This window comes from Lipotes vexillifer, unplaced genomic scaffold (genome assembly GCF_000442215.2).
Source record: "Lipotes vexillifer unplaced genomic scaffold, Lipotes_vexillifer_v1.1 scaffold1071, whole genome shotgun sequence".
NCBI lineage: Eukaryota > Metazoa > Chordata > Mammalia > Artiodactyla > Lipotidae > Lipotes > Lipotes vexillifer.
In genome coordinates, this window is record NW_006796547.1 from 68,927 (window position 1) to 89,602 (window position 20,676).

Sequence of the window (20,676 nt, forward strand, 5' to 3'; positions counted from 1 at the left end):
GGCGGGTGTCGCCAAAAAAAAAAAAAAAAAAAAAATTGCTGGGACTTTCTAGTGTAAGCTATCTATACAGCCCAGTCTGTGATTTCTAGGGAACTAGGGGTTTGAGACACAGGCACAGAGGCACAAAAGGGGTCCTAAAACTCGATTTCTAGGGAAACACTCAGATATCCAATTCAGAGGCAGGAAGGATGACCTCTGGAGGTTGATACGGTTGAAGTGAGAAGGCAGAGGGAGGAGAAAAGAGAATCTTCTTATGGGATTTCTCTTCTGCCCAATGGATTTGGATATCTCCTGTCCACCATCTGTTGTTTGCTTTACACTTAAAACCTTTTAAGTGATTTGTTTTCCTTAAATGTTTTCTCCCCTACCCTTGCTCACCTCTGGAGCACGAAACAGCATTCCAGCCTATATGTTTCAGAAGGTTTTTTCCTTACTTCTTAAGATTACAGATTTATACTCCGGGACTCCAGGTATCCAAAAGAGAATTCCATAGGCCTTGTGAAAGTCTAGAAAATAAATAAACAAACAGTAGTTTCATATCTGTTCTGATCTTTTTAAGTTGAGTTTATTCATCTTTCCTAAAGCGCTGATGGCTTTGTGTTGACTCTAACCTTTTCATACACACAGGCTTTTCCTAAAGCTTCTGAGAAGCCCCCTTCCTTTACAGATTTTTGTTTTGATTCGTTTAAGTCCTTCAATTAGACTTCTAGACTTAATGGGGCTTTGCCTTAGTGGTGTCATAAGTAAGTTTTCTTTTTTTTTTTTTTAACATCTTTATTGCAGTATAATTGCTTTACAATGGTGTGTTAGTTTCTGCTTTATAACAAAGTGAATCCGTTATACATACACATATGTTCCCATATCTCTTCCCTCTTGTGTCTCCCTCCCTCCCACCCTCTCTATCCCACCCCTCTAGGTGATCACAAAGCACTGAGCTGATCTCCCTGTGCTATGCGGCTGCTTCCCACCAGATATCTGTTTTACGTTTGGTAGTGTAAATATGTCCATGCCACTCTCCCACTTCGTCCCAGCTTACCCTTCCCCCTCCCCGTGTCCTCAAGTCCACTCTCTACATCTGCGTCTTTATTCCTGTCCTGCCCCTAGGTTCTTCAGAACCTTCTTTTTTTCTTTTTTAAGATTCTATGTACATGTGTTAGCATACGGTATCTGTTTTTCTCTTTCTGACTTACTTCACCCAAGACATTGCCAAGTCCTGGTTCTCCTCTTGCCTTTCTTGCTAGTTAATTTTCATCATGGAACCCCTGTTAGTTTTCATCATGTTAGTTAGTTTTAGTTTAGTGTTAGTTAGTGTTAGTGTTAGTTTTCATCATGGAACTCCTCTTTCTCTGCCCATTCCTTCAATGGTGGTTTTCCTCAGGGTTCCATTCCTTGCCCTTTTCCCTTCTAATTTTACATATTTTCTTGAGACAGTCTCTTCCAAGTCCACATCGATGTTCCACAAGAACTTCAAACTCAACAGATCCAAATATAAATATATCACCCCCACCCCTACCTTCCCGAACCAAAACCCGCCTCTGCTCAGTTTACTGCACCACCGTTTCCCCGTGGCCTAAGCCAGTCACGGAACATCTCCTCCTTCCTCTCCAACACCTTGAAATCTAATCACGTGGCCGATTAGATGGAAGTCCTGTTGCTTCTGTTCCCTAGGCGTCTCTTGTCCAGTATCTCTGTTTTGTCCTAAATGCCACTCTCCCAGTCTAGGCCTTCATCGTTTTTGTCTAGGCTGCCATCTAGCCCTAGTGTCACCTCTTTCATTCTGTCTTTCACGTTGCTGCCAGAGTGATCTCTCTGATACGTAAATCTCATCATGTCCCACTGCTCTCAAAGTTCTTCAAAGATTCTCTTTTGCTTGCAGCTTTTTTTTAAGGTTACAGGCCCCTTTAAGAATCAAGTGAGGGACTTCTCTGGTGGTCCAGTGGTTAAGACTCCATGCTTCTACTGGAGGGGCTGCAGGTTTGATCCCAGGTCCGGCGGGGAACTAGGATCCCGCATGCCATGCGGTGCGGCCAAAAAAAAAAAAGCATCAAATGAAAGTTGTGGACCTTCTCCCAAAAGAAATGCCCGTGCCCACAAAGCTTTTCTTATAGTTTCATGGGGTTCATGGATTCCCTGAAACTATCACCCATGGATCCCCAGTCAAGCCCTGGCCTTCAGAATAAGAGCCAGACTTCCTCGCTGGGCACACAGGTGCCTGCCCATCTGTGTAGCTTCATCTCGCCATCATTTTACATTTTATTCTTTATAATACTGAATTTCCTAAGGTTATTTCTTGACCCTCACCTTTATTTGTGCTATTCCTCCTGTCTATAACACTCTCCCCAAATTCATCCACCTAGCAAAAAGATTTGAAAGGAAATTATCCTTTAGGCCTCAGGACAAATGCTGTCTTTTTGTATCACCTTCCCTGGCTTCCTCCTGGCAGTACGTAGATGTTCCTTTTCCTTGTCCCCCCTGCACTTTGTACAAATCCCCTCCATATGGATCCAATGTGGAATAACACTATAATTCTTCCCAAGTCTTGAGGACCATTCCTGAGTCCTTTATCTTTGTATCCCCAGACTCTCTATCATTCCGTGATGCATACCCAGTGCCTACATAGTGTCAGGAACATGAGAGGTATTTAATAAATATTTGTTCAGCAAGTGAATGAACCTTCAATTTAATTTGGAGCTTGTTGCCATGTAATACCAACCTTTGTCAACCTGCAAACAAACAAACCCCCAAAACAGACATTCTGGTCTTTTTGATTCTATTCCATTCCAGATAGCTTTGGATAATGCAATAGTTTGTTATGGATTTTAGTCTGCTGCTGCAGATTTTTCCAGTTACTGACTTCTCTAGTGCTCACTGGTATATGATATTTCCCCAGGCAGGGTTAAGGACCATATGAATCGATTTTAGATGGAAACAAAAATGTGTAATGTATACAGGGGTATCTGAGGGAGGGTGATTAAAGTGGTTCACAAGAAGCTGATCCATCGCAGCATCACCTCCTCACATTACAAGGTAAGACAGGGTTACCAGGATCAAGACCCAGGAATGTCTCACCAGTGAGGCTGTGCTGAGCACAGTAAGCAGTGGTATTGTTTCTACTGTGGAGGTGTTCACAACCATGTGTTGTGTGTTGAGACAGGTCAGCTCCTTCCCATACTCTTGGGAGAGAGTTCTTGTCATTGAGTAGCTACTAGGAGAAGGACAGTACTCACATGGGCAAAGCAGGAAAGGCTCTCCTCTCTGTTTCAGCCCTAATTGTTTCTCCCAGTGGAAACAGAATAGTTGGCAGCGTGATTTGTAAGTTCTTCATACACATGGTACACACAGGGTCACAGGAAAAGATCAGTGCGGGAGAAGGAGAGCACAGGGTCTCCACAAATTCTGCCTGCGCGCTTGGTCACAACCTCTTCTGGTAGTTTGGGAGCCAGAGAATCTCAGTGTGTGGTGCACACTGGAACATACACCAACTCAGTGACACTAAAAAGCTGTGTGTGTGTGTGTGTGCAGACTGGGAGAATCCGCCAGCCAGTAATTGCTGTGCTCAAGAACAGCTTGTGAATGGAATGGTCAGGTCACTGAGCCCCAGAGAGCCATGTCTTTGTCCTGAAAAGCCTGTACAAGCTGGATACCTAGATTCAATGCAGAAGGCAAGGAGAGGCCTCGTACAGACATTGGGATTAGCATGGAGGTCAGCAGTGTTGGTTTAGACATTTAGGATTTGGATTAAAAGCTGAGCTCGTCCTAGCTCTGTGACCTCGACCACTTTGAACTTCAGTTTCCAAATCTGTAAAATGGAGGCAACTCCAGAGCTGTGGATAGGATTAAATGAGTTGGCGATCGACAAGCATCTAGCAGCATCTAACCCCACAATAAGCATTCAAGGTTATTATTCCCCAGATTGCCCCGGCAAGGAAAGGTCTTAGGAAAGATGGGGTTTGGGGGGGAGGGGAGAGGAATGGAGGTAACTTGTGCTATATTAACATTGAATGAAGTAATTCAGCGTTAGTGGTGAGGCCAGAAGAATTGGATGAGAGGATTCTAGATTCAGAGAAAAGCCTTAGAAAAGGACTGTCTCAGATCTTAGAGTCCAGGGCTGCTTTTCTTAGGATAACCTCTCTCTGACACTTTCCTCCTTGCAGGTATGAATGCTGCTGTCAGGGCTGTGGTTCGAGTTGGCATCTATACTGGTGCCCGTGTCTTCTTTGTCCATGAGGTTGGTTCTCGGCTCTGCTCCCCATTATTCTTTCTCTGGTTTCTCCTCCCCCTCCCCACCCTCTTTCCTTACCTCCCAGTTACGTTGCTGTGTCTGGTTAGTCTTGGTTCCCTGTCTTCACAAGTCACCCCTCCGCACTCGGGGCTGCAGTAATGACGGTGGGTCCCAGGGATCTGCAGGCTGGGTCCTCGTGTTGCCTGTTCGATTTAAAGTAAGAAGTAGCTCTGTCCTCCCTTTACTTCCCCCAAGAGAAGAGAAGGTGGAATGCCTTAGTATTTCACAGCAAATTCAACACATCCAGAGACAGCGCCCCAGGGGGGACAGAGCCCTAGAGCCCCACTGTGTTTCTGCAGTTTGCCTTACTTTCTGAGGTTCTAAGTCCTCTTTGGTTCCCTCCTCTCCTTTTCCTCTCATCCTTTATCCACTCTTCTTTCCATAAGGTCTGTCTGCCTTTCTTCCCTCAAACGTTATAGTCTCTTATCTTTTCAAGTCACATTTATCTCCCTTCCTCCTTCCAACATACCCTTCTTTTCTTCCTCCATTGTTGGTTATCAAAACCATCTGTCATCTAGTTCCCCTGGGAGGAAATGGGATGAACCAAAAATAAGAGGAATCCAGATCAAATATTAGGAAGGGCATTCTGATGTTTAGAGAATGAGAGAAACTAGAAGAGGGTATTGAAAAAGCTGACGTCTCCTTCCTTGGACTGTGTTATTCTCAGGAGCACCCAGGCGTCAGTAATGGGAGGCGGGATGGGTGACTTGATTCTCAGAGAACCTCTTCCCAGGGACTCTGTCTTAATCCTGGGAGTCTGGGGGAAGCCTGGCAGAGGCTGAATGGGAGTAATGTACCCCACAGGGTTATCAAGGCCTGGTGGATGGTGGAGATAACATCAGGGAAGCCACCTGGGAGAGTGTTTCGATGATGCTTCAGCTGGTATGTTCCAGAGGATTCCTGTCCCGTGTTTGTCCTGTTCTTGTCTCACCCCCACTTGGATTGGGGCTCATGGTTTCCTGAATTCCCTGCCATGTGGTTTGATGAGGAGGGATTCTGTGACCAGAGAGGGGCTATGTTTGTCCTTTACTCTTTACATTTGAAAACATCACCCTGGTTTCCTGGGGCGGGATGGAGGATTGGGGGTGTGATCACAGGACACTTTGCTCTTTATAGAAAGGTCAGAGGCAAGACTTGAGGAACTGGCACGTAACAGGTCCTGCTGTGGGGTCACAGGGAAGGTCAGGCCCTGAAAATAACCTCACCAGAGGACTGGAGCCAGAGCCAGAGTAGAGCTGAAGTTTGCCAGTCCTCATGTGATGACGATGAGGTGACCTGATACCAGACCTTTTAAGGAAGGAAGGAACCGGGAGAGCGTTTTAGAGTTTAAAGAAGAATCTAAGATGATTTCGATTGTATCCACAGCCCTTTTTGCTACTTTCTCTACGTCATTCTATACTCATCTTCTGATTTACTGAAAAATCTGCACATTACATTTGTATCCTCATTCTTTACCTCAATCCCCTAAAAAAAATCCATGGGAAGAAATTTAATGAGCAGCACTTGGTGAAGGTTTTATACAGGCAATGGTGCCTTCATAAAGTGGTCTGAGAATGAGCCGGAATTCTCCATCAATACCCCCGAAGTCATGGCTGCCAGGAGTTCATATGATTTGTGAAAACCCTAAGTGTACTTTCCTCTCTTGGGGTATCTACAAGCTCCTGGGGATTTAGGGCTTTCCATATTCAGAGCTGTTTTTCCTGTGAATGCCTGGGTCTTGTGGCTCCTCCCACTAGCACACAGATCCCCAGGCGCAAAGGGGAAAGGATTAGCGGTGCCTTGTCCCTGTTGAAGTCACTGCTGCTGCTGCTTACACGTCTAAGATGAGATACGTGTGTATTCCTAGTTCTCTTTAGGACAGTCACAGTGGCAAAGCCTTCAGTGGAATGGGCCCATCTTAGCAGTCTTCTAGGAAGTGTAGCAGAGCATGGGAATGAGCCTGTGATGCTTCAGCCAGCACCATCTCACCTTCCTTTAGAAGGGGCCAGAAACAAAACAAAACAAAACAAAAAAACCAACTCAGTGAACTACAAGGAGTTTAAAAACAGGGGAAGCTATGGGTAGGCCCATGCAAACCAAGCTGAAAATTAAGATAAAGTGAACAATCTTGAATGCAGTCAAAGGAGTTAGGCAAATGAAATAGAAACGTGTCTGAGGCAATCGAGACTCGCATGTCTTCTATTAATGGCTAAGCTTGTGCAATCATGTACCCTCAGACAACAGAGTTAAACATCAGTATCCGTGACTCTGGGATTTGAAACTCATGTGAACTTCATCCATTCTTTTCATGAAGAATAAAACTTTAAAACCACACACACACAAAAGAAGGGGCCAGTGACTCTTCAGGATGTCAGGGAACTTCCTGGGGAGACACGTGGTGATGCCAGCCCATCACAGTGTTGGGATAGGGCAGTCTTAGCATGTTGAGCCCAAACTTGGTCGCGTCACCTGGGGAGCTGACTCCCACCTCTTCCCCAAAGGGAGGCACGGTGATTGGAAGTGCCCGGTGCAGGGACTTTCGGGAACGAGAGGGCCGGCTCCGAGCTGCCCACAACCTGGTTAAGCGCGGGATCACCAACCTGTGCGTCATTGGGGGTGACGGCAGCCTCACCGGGGCCGACACCTTCCGCTCTGAGTGGAGTGACTTGTTGAGCGACCTCCAGAAATCAGGTGAGACGTTGCTCTCGTGAGTGTGGTTTCTGCGTATGGGCACACACACCCGCCTTTCCCTCCCATGGAAGAAAATTGTTGCCCAGACACGGAGGGCTGTCTTTGCCCTCTTTTATCTGCCATTGTCAACAATCTGCCATTGGCTGCAGCCCCTTCCCTCCCCAGTCACCTGTTCCCTAGCATGCCAGGTACCTCATCCAGTGCCTCCTGCTTTGCTTCCCCTTGTCAGGTAAGATCACAGCGGAGGAGGCTGCCAAGTCCAGGTACCTGAACATTGTGGGTCTGGTTGGCTCAATTGACAACGACTTTTGCGGCACGGACATGACCATCGGCACTGACTCTGCCCTGCACCGGATCATAGAGATTGTAGATGCCATCACCACTACCGCTCAGAGGTGAGGGCCCAGTGGGAGGAGGTGTGGGAGGGTGGCGCTGGGACAGGCCAACCAGCTGGGGACTAGAGAAGATGAAAGTGCTTGAGCTACGGTGACTACAGTGACCAGTCTTCTGGGACTAGAACATTGTTTTTAACTAAAAATTATCCCTAGAGCACTGAATTGCACTGCTCTATAAATGCCGTAAGACTTGCCTCTGGCCACTATCTACCCACTGTCCAAATGTGTCGCTCTGAGGTCTTTAATACCTGTGGCGTCTCCTAAATGATTAAAAATGATTTGTCGTCTCCAGACTGAGACAAATCCAGGGAGCCCCAAACCTCTCCACCGTGTCACAGAGATAGAAGTGGCCGCTACGCCACTGCTCAGGAGGGCAGGGGCTCGGGAAGCAGTGGAGGAGAACGGGAGGGCGGGCCGGGAGGCAGGGCTCCCGCGGGCTGCTCCTGGGGCGCCCAAGGTTAGTGGAGTGCTCCCTCCAGTCCTTTTCCTTCACCCCTTCCCTTCCCAGGCCCCCTCCCAGGCACAGAGCCTCAGTACTGACACCTTTTTCTGTGGTGTTTTCTCAGGCCTGGGACACCCTGTGGCTAAGGCGTTTACCCTGCGTCTTCCAGGTGTCTCAGGAGACCTGCTAGAAAGCCCGCAGCGTAAATGCATCTCGCCGAGAGGTTCCTTGGCCTCAGTGTGGGTGGGGTCTTGGTCCTGGCCATAGGGCCACTTGGACCGTGCAAGCCCTATGTCTGTCTCTTACAGCCACCAGAGGACGTTTGTGTTAGAAGTGATGGGCCGGCACTGTGGGTAAGATCCCCCACCTTGACTCGTTTATGCCATGGACCAGGCAATAGCCCTTTCCTCTTCCCCGGGGAGTCCAGGGAGGCCTCCCAGTGGTGGCAGATTGGAGGTGTACACACTCCTCTTGGGGTGGCTGCCTTGCCCCGTCTCCACCCAACCTCCCTTACATCCCACACATGCACGTGTGAAAGAGCAGACAGCGCTCTGAGATGGGGAGCCGCTGTGGCAGGTGAGCGTGGATAGAAGGCGCTCTTCAGGGACAGAATCTCGCTGATTAGCAGAACCAGTGGGGCTCTTCCCCTCGCCCCAAGAATGAAACGGGGCTCCTCAGACCTTTCAGCGGCTATGGGACTAGGCCTTGTCAGGAACGGGAGAGGCTGTTGGTGGAGCGTAGCTCCTGGCGTGACGCTTCTGGCTCTCGTCTCAGATACCTGGCCCTTGTCACCTCTCTGTCCTGTGGGGCCGACTGGGTGTTTATTCCTGAGTGTCCGCCAGATGATGACTGGGAGGATCACCTGTGTCGCCGGCTCAGCGAGGTACCGGCGCCTTATTTCGCCCTTTGAAACCCCTCGCCCTGCTCCGCTGCTGATCCCTTTCCTGTCCAGCAGTTTCATAACACTGACCATTTTTTCCTTTGTTCTTGACCAGACAAGGAACCGTGGTTCTCGTCTCAACATCATCATTGTGGCTGAGGGTGCGATTGACAAGAACGGGAAACCAATCAGCTCAGAAGACATCAAAAATGTTAGTATGAACGGAGCCAGAGAGGCCTTGACGCCTTACCCACCCTGGCCCCACTGCCTGGTGGCTTCTGAGTCTCCCCTGAGTCCTGCACGTCTCTCCCCAGCTTTCCTGCCCCCTGGTTTCCTCTCACCGAGGAATCATTACAAGATAAGAGGCTAAGTCATCCTTGGTTTATCTAGGTCCCTGCTTGTTTAGGGACCTTGACTTTAAGTGTAGGTCCTTGACTCTGTATCTCTCTCTGTCCCTCTCTTGATCCCTTCAGCTGGTGGTCAAGCGTCTGGGATATGATACCCGGGTCACCGTCTTGGGGCATGTGCAGCGGGGTGGGACACCGTCGGCCTTTGACAGAATCCTGGTAAGTCATGGGGCTCTGGGGCCCTCACCGTGGAACCCTCAACCTGCTGTCCTTTCCCAGCAGGACAGTGCTTCTCCAGCACAGGGGCTTCGACCGTCGCTCATGCCACCCTGCCGCCGGACTCTGGACTGCAGTGGCCCTTGACCCATTCCCATGTGCTCAAGAGTTCTCTTTTGTTGCAGAAAATGTTGGGAAACGATATGTTCCCCTAAGGTCTGATATCTTAGAGCTTTGAGCATAAGTGAAAGTATTAAGATCTAACCTCAGATACTCAGTTTGTACCCTCTTATCCTACTTTCATCAGGAAGGGAATATTATTCCACCCCAGTAATCCCCTTGATTACTATAGTGGATATGTTTCTCTGGAACCAGGTAGAATCCTTGGGGTTCTGGTGGCAAAAGGATGAAGGGTCATCAAGCTTTAGACAAAATCTGGGTCAGGAGGTAAAGCCCAGTGAGTTCTTGGCCACAGTCCTTAAATGCGGAACTCAACTTGTGATTTGGAAAGGGCCTTGAATGCCCAGGTTCTCTAGGCCAAGACTAGATGCGGAGGCTTGAATCAGACTGTCTCTGCTCCCTGCAGGGCAGCAGGATGGGTGTGGAAGCAGTGATGGCACTTTTGGAGGGGACCCCGGACACCCCAGCCTGTGTGGTGAGCCTCTCTGGTAACCAGGCCGTGCGCCTGCCCCTCATGGAGTGTGTCCAGGTGGTGAGTACTGACCCCAACCTGCCTTCCTGCCAGCCCCAAACCCGTCTCTGAGCTAGATCTAATGGGGAAAGAGAGCAGCTGCCGAGGCTACCAGGGCGGGGGCAGGTGGAGAGGTGGCGCAGCACAGGAAGAGGCGTGTGGGGAAGGCACACGACGGGCTTTGTGCAGGAGCTGTCACCTCTCCAGCTAAGCCGCAGTTGTCCCATCCTCCAGATGTTGCTAAAGAAGATGCGAAACTCTGCATCCTACCTAGTAATGAGACCCATGCAATCTCTCTCCAAACTTATTAAAAGCAGGGGAATACTATTAAGGTCTGGCTGGGTAGCTTATTCCTCCCTTGAACATGTCTCTCTGAACCAATATGAGGTTACTAAGAAACACTCACCTCGAGGGTGAGTGTAAGGACTGGAGAGAAGACATGTAAATGGTCTGGAAGATGCTGAGTGCTCAGGAAGTGGCTCTAGTGGCTCTAGTTACGGAGGAATCGCTCCTCTGATACCACAGGGCAGACGCTGCGGCTGGGAGCTCAGGTGTCCGGTTGATTCTCAGGGCTGGCTCTCCGTCTCCTGGCTGCTTCTCTCTGAGACTTGGGAGTCCTAATGACCTACAGCCCAGACAAGCTCCAGCCTTGCCTGGAACCGTATCTCTAAAAGCCCCAAGCTGAAGCCGTGGCTCGCAGAGCAGAAAGCAGTAGTTGGGAAGCACATGGCAAGGATCAGCCTTTCCTCCTAACTGGTTATCTGCAGGATCGTCTTCATTTAGTCATTAGTTTAGAGGCTACTCTGAGGCTGGGGCCCTGGGTGTGGAATGGAGGAGGGTGCTATCTTATCTGTGTGTACTCCTCCACTCTGCCCATCTTCGAATAAATAGAGCATAGAATCAGCCCTTTTCTTCTGCTGCTCATTACTCAGAAAATTAAGGAAAAACAAAGATACTTATTCTATGAAAGTTTGGGGGGCATAGAAAAGGTGGGGTACAGGATGGGCAGGATCCAATCACAAGCCTAGAGATGGGCAGGGTTTCAGTGTGGGATGGGAATCCAGCGCTGCGGAACCCTGCCCTGGAGTCTGACTGTTGCCGTGCTCCTCCCTCAGACCAAAGACGTGACCAAGGCCATGGATGAGAGGAGATTTGATGAAGCCTTGAAGCTGAGAGGCCGGTGAGGAAATGACCAGGAGCTCACTAGCTACAGAAATCAGATGCCAGAATGAAGCCAAAAATCGACGTAGCTCCAGACCCAAAATAGGAGCTTCTGCTTTTTCCTCTTCTTATTGTCTCTGCAACAGTTTCTTCTGAGAATTAGTTGTGAGATGACCAGGTGGCTCGGTTCACCCCAGGGATTGTCTCCCTGGCCTTAGCCTTTCATAGTCTGTTATTTCTATGTGTGGACCCAGCTAGATCATAAGTTTCTCTAGGCGAGGGGGAAGAGTGTTCAGTGAGTGTTTGGTGAGTTAGTGGCCTCTTTGCAGCCCCGCCCAATCCCTGCTCGGCCCCAGTTATGTCCTTAGAGGTTTGCCCTGTGGAACTTCACGCTGGGAGCAAAACTTCAGACCAGATCCCCTTGGCTGCTGGCCTTGGGGAATGGCCTGGAGACACCACCCCTCTCTCCCTCCCTCCCGCTCTCTCTCTCTCTCTCTGTCTCTGTACTTTTTTAGGAGCTTCATGAACAACTGGGAGGTGTACAAGCTTCTGGCTCATGTCAGACCCCCAGTGTCTAAGGTACTGGCAAGTTGCTCCCTCCCCTTGTTCTCCCGGTATGAAGTGCTACCCTCAATCCACACAACCTACGTCTTTGCCCACCTGTAATCTTCAGTGCTGAGTCCTAGACTCCACTAAGATAATTTTCTCTCAGTCACCCCAGATATAAGCCCATGTTCTTAGAGTGCCCTGAAGGTCTCTGAGCCAAGACCCACATCCAGTTTAAGGCTGACAAGATAGCATGCAAGGAGTGGGAAAGAAGGTTCATGTATTATTTTCTCTGGGCAAATCTGGAATAATCACATCTAAGTGTATTTGAGCCACCTCTTCCATTGGCGTAGTGGTTCTTAATATTTACCATATACCAGAATTATCTGGGTTGCTTATTAAACATGCATATTCCCCTCCCTCAGAGGGGATTCAGATCGGGGGTAGGCTCAGGAATATGCAGATTTAACAAGCTCCCTGGGTGGATCTGATACAGCAGGTGGTCCAAGGATCCCACTTTGGGAAACACTGCTCTGGAGAGTCTCCTGTTCATTTTGCATTGATACCTGGGATCAGGGAGCACAGCTTTATTTATTGATCTGTAATGAAGACTTTTGCTTCCCTCGTATGGGGGAGGGGACGGGCTGTGCTGGCATTCCCTGGGGGAGGGGTGTGCTGTCAGGACCATAAGGGACTCAGAGTGTAGCTCCCCTCGCTGACCTGTCCCCCCACCCCACTGCTGTCCCCTCTTTTCCCTTTCCCCCTCTGCTTCCTTCTCCAGAGTGGCTCTTACACAGTGGCCGTGATGAACGTGGGGGCCCCGGCCGCAGGCATGAATGCCGCCGTCCGCTCCACCGTGAGAATCGGTCTCATCCAGGGCAACCGAGTGCTGGTTGTACACGACGGCTTCGAGGGCCTGGCCAAGGGTCAGGTACAGGGATGCAAGGAAGGAGGGCGCTTACTTGGGGGCCAAGGAGCAGTGGTGCAGAGGATGAGTGTAGTGGCTGACCTGCCTGTTCTCTTACCTTCCCCCATCCCTCACTGCCTTTTTCTCCTCTTGGGGTTCAAGCAGAATTAGATACAGTAGTCCCGCCTTACCTGCTGGGGGCACAACCCCAGTGAATGCCTGAAACCACTATAGCACCAAACAGCTGATCCTAGAACAACTCGGGTTTGAATTGCATGGGCCCACTTACATGCAGAATTTTTTTTTTTTGGCGGGGGGGGGGGGGGGCGCTGCTGCTGTTCCCTTTCCTGAGATGTAATGAGATACAATTGATCTGTTAGCAAAAATGGCTTTCAGAGGCTGCAGATACAGTAAAATCTAATCAAAGCAAACAATATTATCCTAAACTGACTTTGAATAAAAAAGTGGTTATCCCACTTTCTGAACAGCTTTTAAAATAATACCAAAAGGATGAAAACACAATCAAAGGCAACTTAATATTCTTAAAAGTTTATGATAGGGCTTGCTTAGTGGCACAGTTGTTAAGAATCCGCCTGCCAATGCGGGAGACACGGGTTCGAGCCCTGGTCCGGGAAGATCCCACATGCAGTGGAGCAGCTGGGCCCGTGAGCCGTGGCCGCTGGGGGGGGGGGGGGGGGGAGGCCATGCTGCACGGCTTGTGTGATCTTAGTTCCCTGACCTGAACCTGGGCCCACGGCAGTGAGAGCACCGAGTCCTAACCACTGGACCGCCAGGGAAGTCCCCAGAACTCTTCAGTGGCAAATACTGCAGTACTGTATGATCCGGGGTTGGTTGGATCCACGAGTGCAGAGCGGTGGATGTGAGAGCTGACTGTCAAGTTACACGTGTACTTTTGACTGCGCAGAGGGTTGGCACCCGACCCCCATGCTGTTCAGGGTCAGCTGTATACTATGTTTTTTCTGTACTAATGGGTGGGTGGCGTATACATCGTGGACACACCAGGCAAAGGGATGCCCCACGTCTTGGGTGGGATGGTGCAAGATTTCATCACACCACTCAGAACAGCATGCAATTTAAAACCTGTGAAATGTTTATTTCTGGAATTTTCCATTTAATATTTTTGGACTGAGATTGACCACAGGTAACTGTAAGCTTGGCACGTGGAATCACAGATAAAGGGGGACTACTGTATTTAATTTTAGGGCAGTGGGAACAGGCAGGAGCCGCTGAAATGAACCCTTTGCAAACAACGCGTCTGATTTAATTCTCTGTCCCAGAGTTCAGCACAGGGCCTGGCGTTATCTAAGGCACTTAAGATTTGTGAACAAGCAGAAAGGGGAGGAAGTTGAGTGAGGTGGGAAAAGCTGGTGCCTGGCGTTCCTCTGTCCGGGCAGGTGGGTGTCGGGGCGGGGTCAGAGCTGAAGGAGTTGTGTCAGGCCACTGTGCGGACCTGTGCAACCTTTCCCTGCAGATCGAAGAGGCTGGCTGGAGCTATGTTGGGGGCTGGACTGGCCAAGGTGGTTCTAAACTTGGAACTAAAAGGTCAGTGCATTACAGGAGCGCCTCCTCCTCGTCGCCCTGAAAGGCAGGCCTCAGCACGCAGGCGTCAGTTCATCCAGTCAGGCTCTGCCTGACCAGTGCTGTCTCTGGGTCCGCTCCCCGCAAGCTCACAGTTGCCTCATGGGGGCAAACGAGCCAATCCAGACATCTCTTAGCAGCTCTGGCAACTCAGAGCCCCAGCGTGTATCCTCGGACAGGGATGAGAAAGTGGGGTAGGGAAGGGGGCACAAGTTAAGAAACTATAAACAAAGTGCCTTCTAACTCTAGCATTTCTCTCCTTCAATTTTGCTCTCTTCCCCAAATTCTATTCCCCTCCCCCTGCCCCAATCAACTAGAACTCTACCCAAGAAGAGCTTTGAACAGATCAGTGCCAACATCACCAAGTTCAACATTCAGGGCCTTGTCGTCATCGGGGGCTTTGAGGTGAGTGCCCTCACCCCCGTTCCCCCCGCCCCCACCTTCCCTCTCCCCTCACTCCCGCCCCCGCCGCTCTCGTCTTCTCAGGCTTACACGGGGGGCCTAGAGCTGATGGAGGGCAGGAAGCAGTATGACGAGCTCTGCATCCCATTTGTGGTCATCCCTGCCACGGTCTCCAACAACGTGCCCGGCTCGGACTTCAGCGTGGGGACCGACACGGCTCTCAACACCATCTGCATGGTGAGGGCCACCACTGCTTCCCAGCCTCTGGCCAGGACTGTAATCCCTGGACCAAGTCTGGGCCTAGAAAGTGAGCCACTTGTTTTGTACCAGCCAAGTCACAGTGTTAGAAGAATGCTTCCTCAAGCCCCGGCATTTACACACACTGCCTTTAACCGTGCATATGGTGTCCATCCTCCACGCCTTATGAGTCCTGTCACCTAGAAAGGCATCTGTACTCTGCATGTCAAATGATTTTTCCTTTCTGAGGTCCTACAGCCTAGTTCCCCTACTCCGAGCAACAGGAGGGGTAGGGACAGCTTCCTTCCAGGGGAGGAGTTCCACACTGTGCTTTAGCAGACACGCCTGCCGTCCCGGAAGGCAAGCACTCGATGAGGCATAGGGGCCCCGCTGGCCTGGGGAGGATGTCGCTCCAGAGTTCGGTGATGGCAGGGGCCAGCGAAGTGACAAGAATCACACCCTTGACTGTGTCTTTCTATGACCTGTTGTCTTTGCAGACCTGTGACCGCATCAAGCAGTCAGCGGCAGGCACCAAGCGCCGGGTGTTTATTATTGAAACTATGGGTGGCTATTGCGGCTACCTGGCCACTATGGCGGGCCTGGCAGCCGGGGCCGATGCTGCCTATATTTTTGAGGAGCCCTTCACCATTCGAGACCTGCAGGTAAACGGCTACCCAGAGCCCCTCTCCCCGCCCCAGTCTCTCCCCACTGTCCCCAGAGCGACCTAAGCTGTGAGAGCCCAAGGCGAGGACAGAGCTGATGTGTGGTCTGTGTGTGGAGTCCTAGAAGGAGCACTGGGCGGGCATTCTCTGGTGTAACCTCCTGTACGTGGCCACCGCTCCTGTTGCCGGAGCATTTGTTTGAAGGGTGGTATGCAGCTAAGCACTTTATGTGCGTTTTTGCATTTTATTTTCATAACAGACACGCAAGGGAGCTATTGTCTCCATATTACAGATCAGAAAGGTTTAGTGAGGTTACAAAACCTTTCTAAACTTTGAGTTGGTGGTTTAACTGACTGAGAAAGTCACATGCCCACCCCCACCCCCACCCCCGCCAGATTTCCCCTGCTACCAAACCGGAGTCCTCTTTCCATTTTTTGAGGGGATACCTTTATGATCCTCGTTTTCCAAGATCCCCATTCATTGGAAGGAAAAAGAGCCACAAAGTGGAGGGCCGCAGGCTGAGGGAACTCCCTAATCCAAGGGCCCAGCCAACCCCTGCCCCCAGTGGAGGGTGGCCTTTTCCCTCCTTCACCCCCAACTCAAAGCCCAGTGAAGCGACTGCTTCTGGGTGAATCACTGCTGTACACGGACCCGGACGCAACCCGTTTAGAGACCTACACGGAGAGCAGGGTCAGCCCTCTGAGGGAGGGAGAACTGGAAACCCCTGAAGGAGCCGTAAACTGACAGTTGCCACGCTTTGTCCAACTTTCCCTCTGCCTGTTCTGCCTGTCGCATCTGGAGTCTTAATTTCAGTCTGCACTGACCTTCTTAAGGGGCTTAGGCACGGTTCAGGCCCTGGGCTGTAAATAGCCCTCTTCATGTCCCTCTCCCTCCTGCAGCTGCCTGGCGGGGAAGGAGGGCTCTATGATCCTGCTCAGCCGGATCCACTCTCAGCTGGGCTTTGGATTTTCTGTTTCATTTTCAGGTGAATGTGGAACATCTGGTACAAAAGATGAAAACAACTGTGAAGAGGGGACTGGTGTTAAGGTACCTCATCCCCGGTTTGCTCCTAAGTGAAGAGAAGCAATAGTCAGGCTTTGGCCCTAGTCAGACTGCATCCGTGGCTGGGACACCCTGAGGAGTCTGGATAACAAATGGAGAGCGCCTGGCTGCGGGGGGAGATGGAACCGGGAGGGGCAAGGCTGACCAAGGCAGAAGGCGGGTGGAGGGAGGGGGACAATGCCCGGCACAGGCTTTGGTCTCTCCTGCAGGAATGAGAAGTGCAATGAGAACTATACCACTGACTTCATCTTCAACTTGTACTCTGAGGAGGGGAAGGGCATCTTCGACAGCAGGAAGAATGTGCTCGGCCACATGCAGCAGGTGCGGGAGACACGCCATGCCCGTCACCAGACAGCCAGAAATAACCCCCAACGATCACTGAATCTCCCAGCAGACTCCGACCCGCTGGAGGCCATCGGGGCTGCCACAGAGCGTGGGCCTGCAGGCTTTTACAGTCACAGAATCCGAAATCTTTGCCTTGGAAATGGCCTTAGACATTCTGTGGTTCATCCTCTTTATTTAGGGCAGGGTTTCTCAACCTTGGCACTCTTGCCATTTTGAGCTGGAAAATTCTTGTGGTTGTTCTGTGTGGTGTAGGATTGCTTACTTAGCAGCATCCCTGTACTCCTCCTCACTAGATGCCAGTAGCACACCCTCCTCACTTGTACGACTGAAAAAATGTCTCTAGACATTACCATATGTCCCCTGGGGGGCCGAATCGTCTCCAGTTGAGAACCACTGGTTCAGATGAAGAAAATGAGGCCACAGAGGAGAAATGCTTTTTTCAGGGCCACTAGTCAAGCTGGAATGAGGTCAAAATGAGCTGGTCCAGTGCTTTCGCCACCATAGCATGCTGCCTTTTGTGGGGAACCTGTGAGATGAGTACAGGCACCTTGCTAGGGTTGGGCTCCGTCTCTACTAACTGGAGTTTCAAGGGGAAAGGAATCCCTTTCTATCACCCACATTCAATCCCCACCCAAGGCAGGCCTCACTCACAGATGATACTAGTGGTCTGAGGCCTACCCCATCCCAAATGTCCCCACAGATGCCTCTTAAGCATTGACCTTTGACCTTTCTATACCCACAGATGAATTCACATTATCTCAGTTTGAATGGGCTTAGCAGCTCCTGAAGGAATGGGGTACTGTTGGATAAAGTATGACGACCTACTTTCTGTTTTTCCTTCCTTCCCATTTTCCCACTTCTGCTTTGTTCAGAGAAACTCTGCACCATGTTTTATATTATTCTGAGGTGCTACCAAGAGCATCCAAATTGGGTCACAAGGAACACTTGTGTCATCGATGATGGTGACTGACAGAAGCTGCTAAGCTAATGAGGGGCAGGGAATTGACTGAATGGCCAGTAAGACTAGAAGGAAATGAACAGGGTCATGCAGCTACGGAGCTGGAAGAGGCGACTGTGAGACCAGTCATCCCCTTGTCCTAATTAGTTACTCTGAAGTCTGATAAACGGCCAAATACACTAGGCCAGTTGCCCTGGTTCCCGGCCCTGTTTCAGGATTTCCTTTCATAGTTACACTTCTGGATTCCTATTTCTGGTTATAAACGTTTCTCTGTGTATTCCCATATCTTTGCCACTTCATTAGAGTCCTTCCCCGTGTAATTTTTACGATTCTTTTCCCAGGGTGGGAGCCCAACTCCATTTGACAGGAATTTTGCCACTAAGATGGGTGCAAAGGCTATGAACTGGATGTCTGGGAAAATCAAAGAGAGTTACCGTAATGGTAGGTGGGGTAAGAGGGTGAGCCCCCTTCCTAGAAGCTGGTTCCCAGTATAGAAGCTGACTGACCATCCCTGTTGCAGGGCGGATCTTTGCCAATACCCCAGACTCGGGCTGTGTTCTGGGGATGCGTAAGAGGGCCCTGGTCTTTCAACCCGTGACTGAGCTGAAGGAACAGACAGATTTTGAGTGAGTACCTCTACCTGCTGCGGTGCTTCCCTCCCCGGTAGTTTCGAGACCTGCCCTTCCCAAGCTGCTCACCTTCTTCAGTCCTTTTCTTTTAGGAGCAACACCTGTAGTCGTACTTACTGCAGATCTGATGCCCAGGCCCCAAGTCCAGCCTCTTCTGCTCGACTTCTTCCCATAGGCTTTGACAGAAGTTGACTGGGGCGCTAAAGACCGAATCATCATCTACCTCATTCCTCCGTAGGCACCGCATCCCCAAGGAACAGTGGTGGCTGAAGCTGAGGCCCATCCTCAAAATCCTAGCCAAGTATGAGATTGACTTGGATACCTCAGAGCACGCCCACTTTGAGCACGTCAGTCGGAAGCGGTCCGGAGAAGCTACCGTCTAAACCTCTTTGCAGTGAGAGGAACGGATCGTCTGATCATGGTCAGCTCACCCTGATAGATCCAAGTCCATGCATTCTCAAGTGTTTCAGCTCAGCTCACTTTCAATTAGGTTTCCTTTTATTCTGTAACTGCAGCCATGGTCAGCTCTGGCCAGGGAGCTGGGGCAGGGGACAGTAAGCGTAAGCTCCTTGTAGGTAGAATTTATCCTGACTCCCACTCCAGCTTCACGTGTCACACGAGGCTGGGCTCCTCTAGTGCTACTGCTCGATTTCAGTTACTCGGTTAGAATTTTCCTAAAAATAAGCTTTATTTATTTCTTTGTGATAACAAAGTCTTGGTTCCTCTACTACATTTACGACAGTGGCAAACCATAACTACACTAATAAATGCCAACTGGTCACTGTGCTTTTGGTTCTCCTGTTATCATCTTCACAGGTGCATTCCTATCAGCCTCAAGCGCCAGATTCTGCCCAGCGGACACCTAGGAAAATGCAGCCCATGCGCTAACCCCATGTACTTCTCTCTGTTCTTGGACATCTCTTGACTCTGTACACAGGGTCCTAAAACATAAGACACTGTCCTTATCCTCATCACGCAACTAGTCCCTCCTGCGTCCTCTGTAGCCAGCAGGATGCTCCCGTCTTCCTTAAGCATGAAGTTGTGTTTCACCTCTTGATCATCTACCCATTACCCAGCGTTGCTATTTTCCAGCCATCCCCCAATCTCTACTCTTCCTCTGACAATACAGGGTTCTTCCTTCTCAACCTTCCCCCTGTGCTCCTTCCTCGATGAAAGCCAGACACCATCGGTGGGGAGACGTGTACATCTTGAATGCCTGGGAAACAGAGACACCCAGTCCTAGACTTAGTTTGGTGGGTTGGTTGAAATGCTGCTTAGGAAAATTGTCAGTTCTCATTCAGCTCGATTTGTTTTCTGTGCCATACTTCCTCATTAGCAAGTATCCATGTAATACGTTGGTTCTTAGGATTGGGACTACAGACTGTTGCCCCAGTTGATAGGATGCTTCCCTGTCAATGCCAGGCTTGAGATTAGGCTCCAGTAATCAGATCCTGGCTCTTGGCACAAGTGTACATATTCCTCCCAACCTACACAGTTTCCTCGCTTGCTTGCTGAAGCAGGACGGAGGGTTGAGGTTGTACAAGGGGTGGAGGAAAGGGTTATCTGTAGTACTTCACGTTTGCTGGCTGTGTCCAAAGTATAACCGCTACACCCTAAAAACCGTCCTAAAAAACGACCGAGGGCTTCCCTGGTGGCGCAGTGGTCAAGAACCCGCCTGCCGATGCAGGGGACACGGGTTCGAGCCCTGGTCCGGGAAGATACCACATGACACAGAGCAACTAGGCCCGTGCGCCACAACTACTGAGCCTGCACTCTAGAGCCCACGAGCCACAACTACCGAGCCTACGTGCCACAACTACTGAGCCCGCGTGCCACAACTACTAAAGCCCATGCGCCTAGAGCCCGTGCTCCGCAACAAAAGAAGCCACCGCAATGAGAAGCCTGCGCACCGCAATGAAGAGTAGCCCCCGCTCGCCACAACTAGAGAAAGCCCACGCGCAGCCACGAAGACCCAACGCAGCCAAAAATAAATTAAACAAAATAATTTATAAAGCAAACAAAAAATGACCGAGAAGTCTTGTCAGAGCCCAGCATTAAAGCAGCCAAATGGTCTTTGTACAGTTCTTTAAGGGGAAGAAAAATTAATATCAAGCACTGTTATCACTGATTCTTCAAAACAGCCAATGCAGGTGGTGGTGACAGCCCCATTTCAGAGATGAGGACACTGAGGCTCACGGTACTTAAATAATGTACAGAAAAGTAGGAACAGCAGAAATTGCCAAAC

The 20,676-nt window shown here is 50.2% G+C and overlaps 1 protein-coding gene across 4 annotated transcripts in view; it reads left to right on the forward strand.

Annotated features, from left to right (window-relative positions):
- The window catches only part of PFKM (phosphofructokinase, muscle), a 41,992-nt gene extending 22,761 nt beyond the window's left edge, over window positions 1–19,231 (forward strand). For 2 of the 4 annotated variants that reach the window (XM_007468633.1, XM_007468636.1), the window contains 21 exons: window positions 4,155–4,228; window positions 5,087–5,164; window positions 6,763–6,952; window positions 7,182–7,347; window positions 8,098–8,142; window positions 8,564–8,672; window positions 8,785–8,880; window positions 9,143–9,235; window positions 9,819–9,944; window positions 11,039–11,103; window positions 11,600–11,663; window positions 12,412–12,561; window positions 14,030–14,100; window positions 14,454–14,541; window positions 14,623–14,775; window positions 15,273–15,437; window positions 16,423–16,484; window positions 16,709–16,820; window positions 18,144–18,243; window positions 18,323–18,428; window positions 18,670–19,217. In XM_007468633.1, the coding sequence (XP_007468695.1) occupies window positions 4,155–4,228; window positions 5,087–5,164; window positions 6,763–6,952; window positions 7,182–7,347; window positions 8,098–8,142; window positions 8,564–8,672; window positions 8,785–8,880; window positions 9,143–9,235; window positions 9,819–9,944; window positions 11,039–11,103; window positions 11,600–11,663; window positions 12,412–12,561; window positions 14,030–14,100; window positions 14,454–14,541; window positions 14,623–14,775; window positions 15,273–15,437; window positions 16,423–16,484; window positions 16,709–16,820; window positions 18,144–18,243; window positions 18,323–18,428; window positions 18,670–18,814 (2,258 nt within the window). In that variant the 3' untranslated portion in view covers window positions 18,815–19,217. Of the gene's footprint in view, window positions 1–4,154; window positions 4,229–5,086; window positions 5,165–6,762; window positions 6,953–7,181; window positions 7,348–8,097; window positions 8,143–8,563; window positions 8,673–8,784; window positions 8,881–9,142; window positions 9,236–9,818; window positions 9,945–11,038; window positions 11,104–11,599; window positions 11,670–12,411; window positions 12,562–14,029; window positions 14,101–14,453; window positions 14,542–14,622; window positions 14,776–15,272; window positions 15,438–16,422; window positions 16,485–16,708; window positions 16,821–18,143; window positions 18,244–18,322; window positions 18,429–18,669 lie in introns of all 4 variants that reach the window. The other 2 variants (XM_007468634.1, XM_007468635.1) reach the window with 2 other exon arrangements.
- The last annotated feature ends 1,445 nt before the right edge of the window (window positions 19,232–20,676 follow it).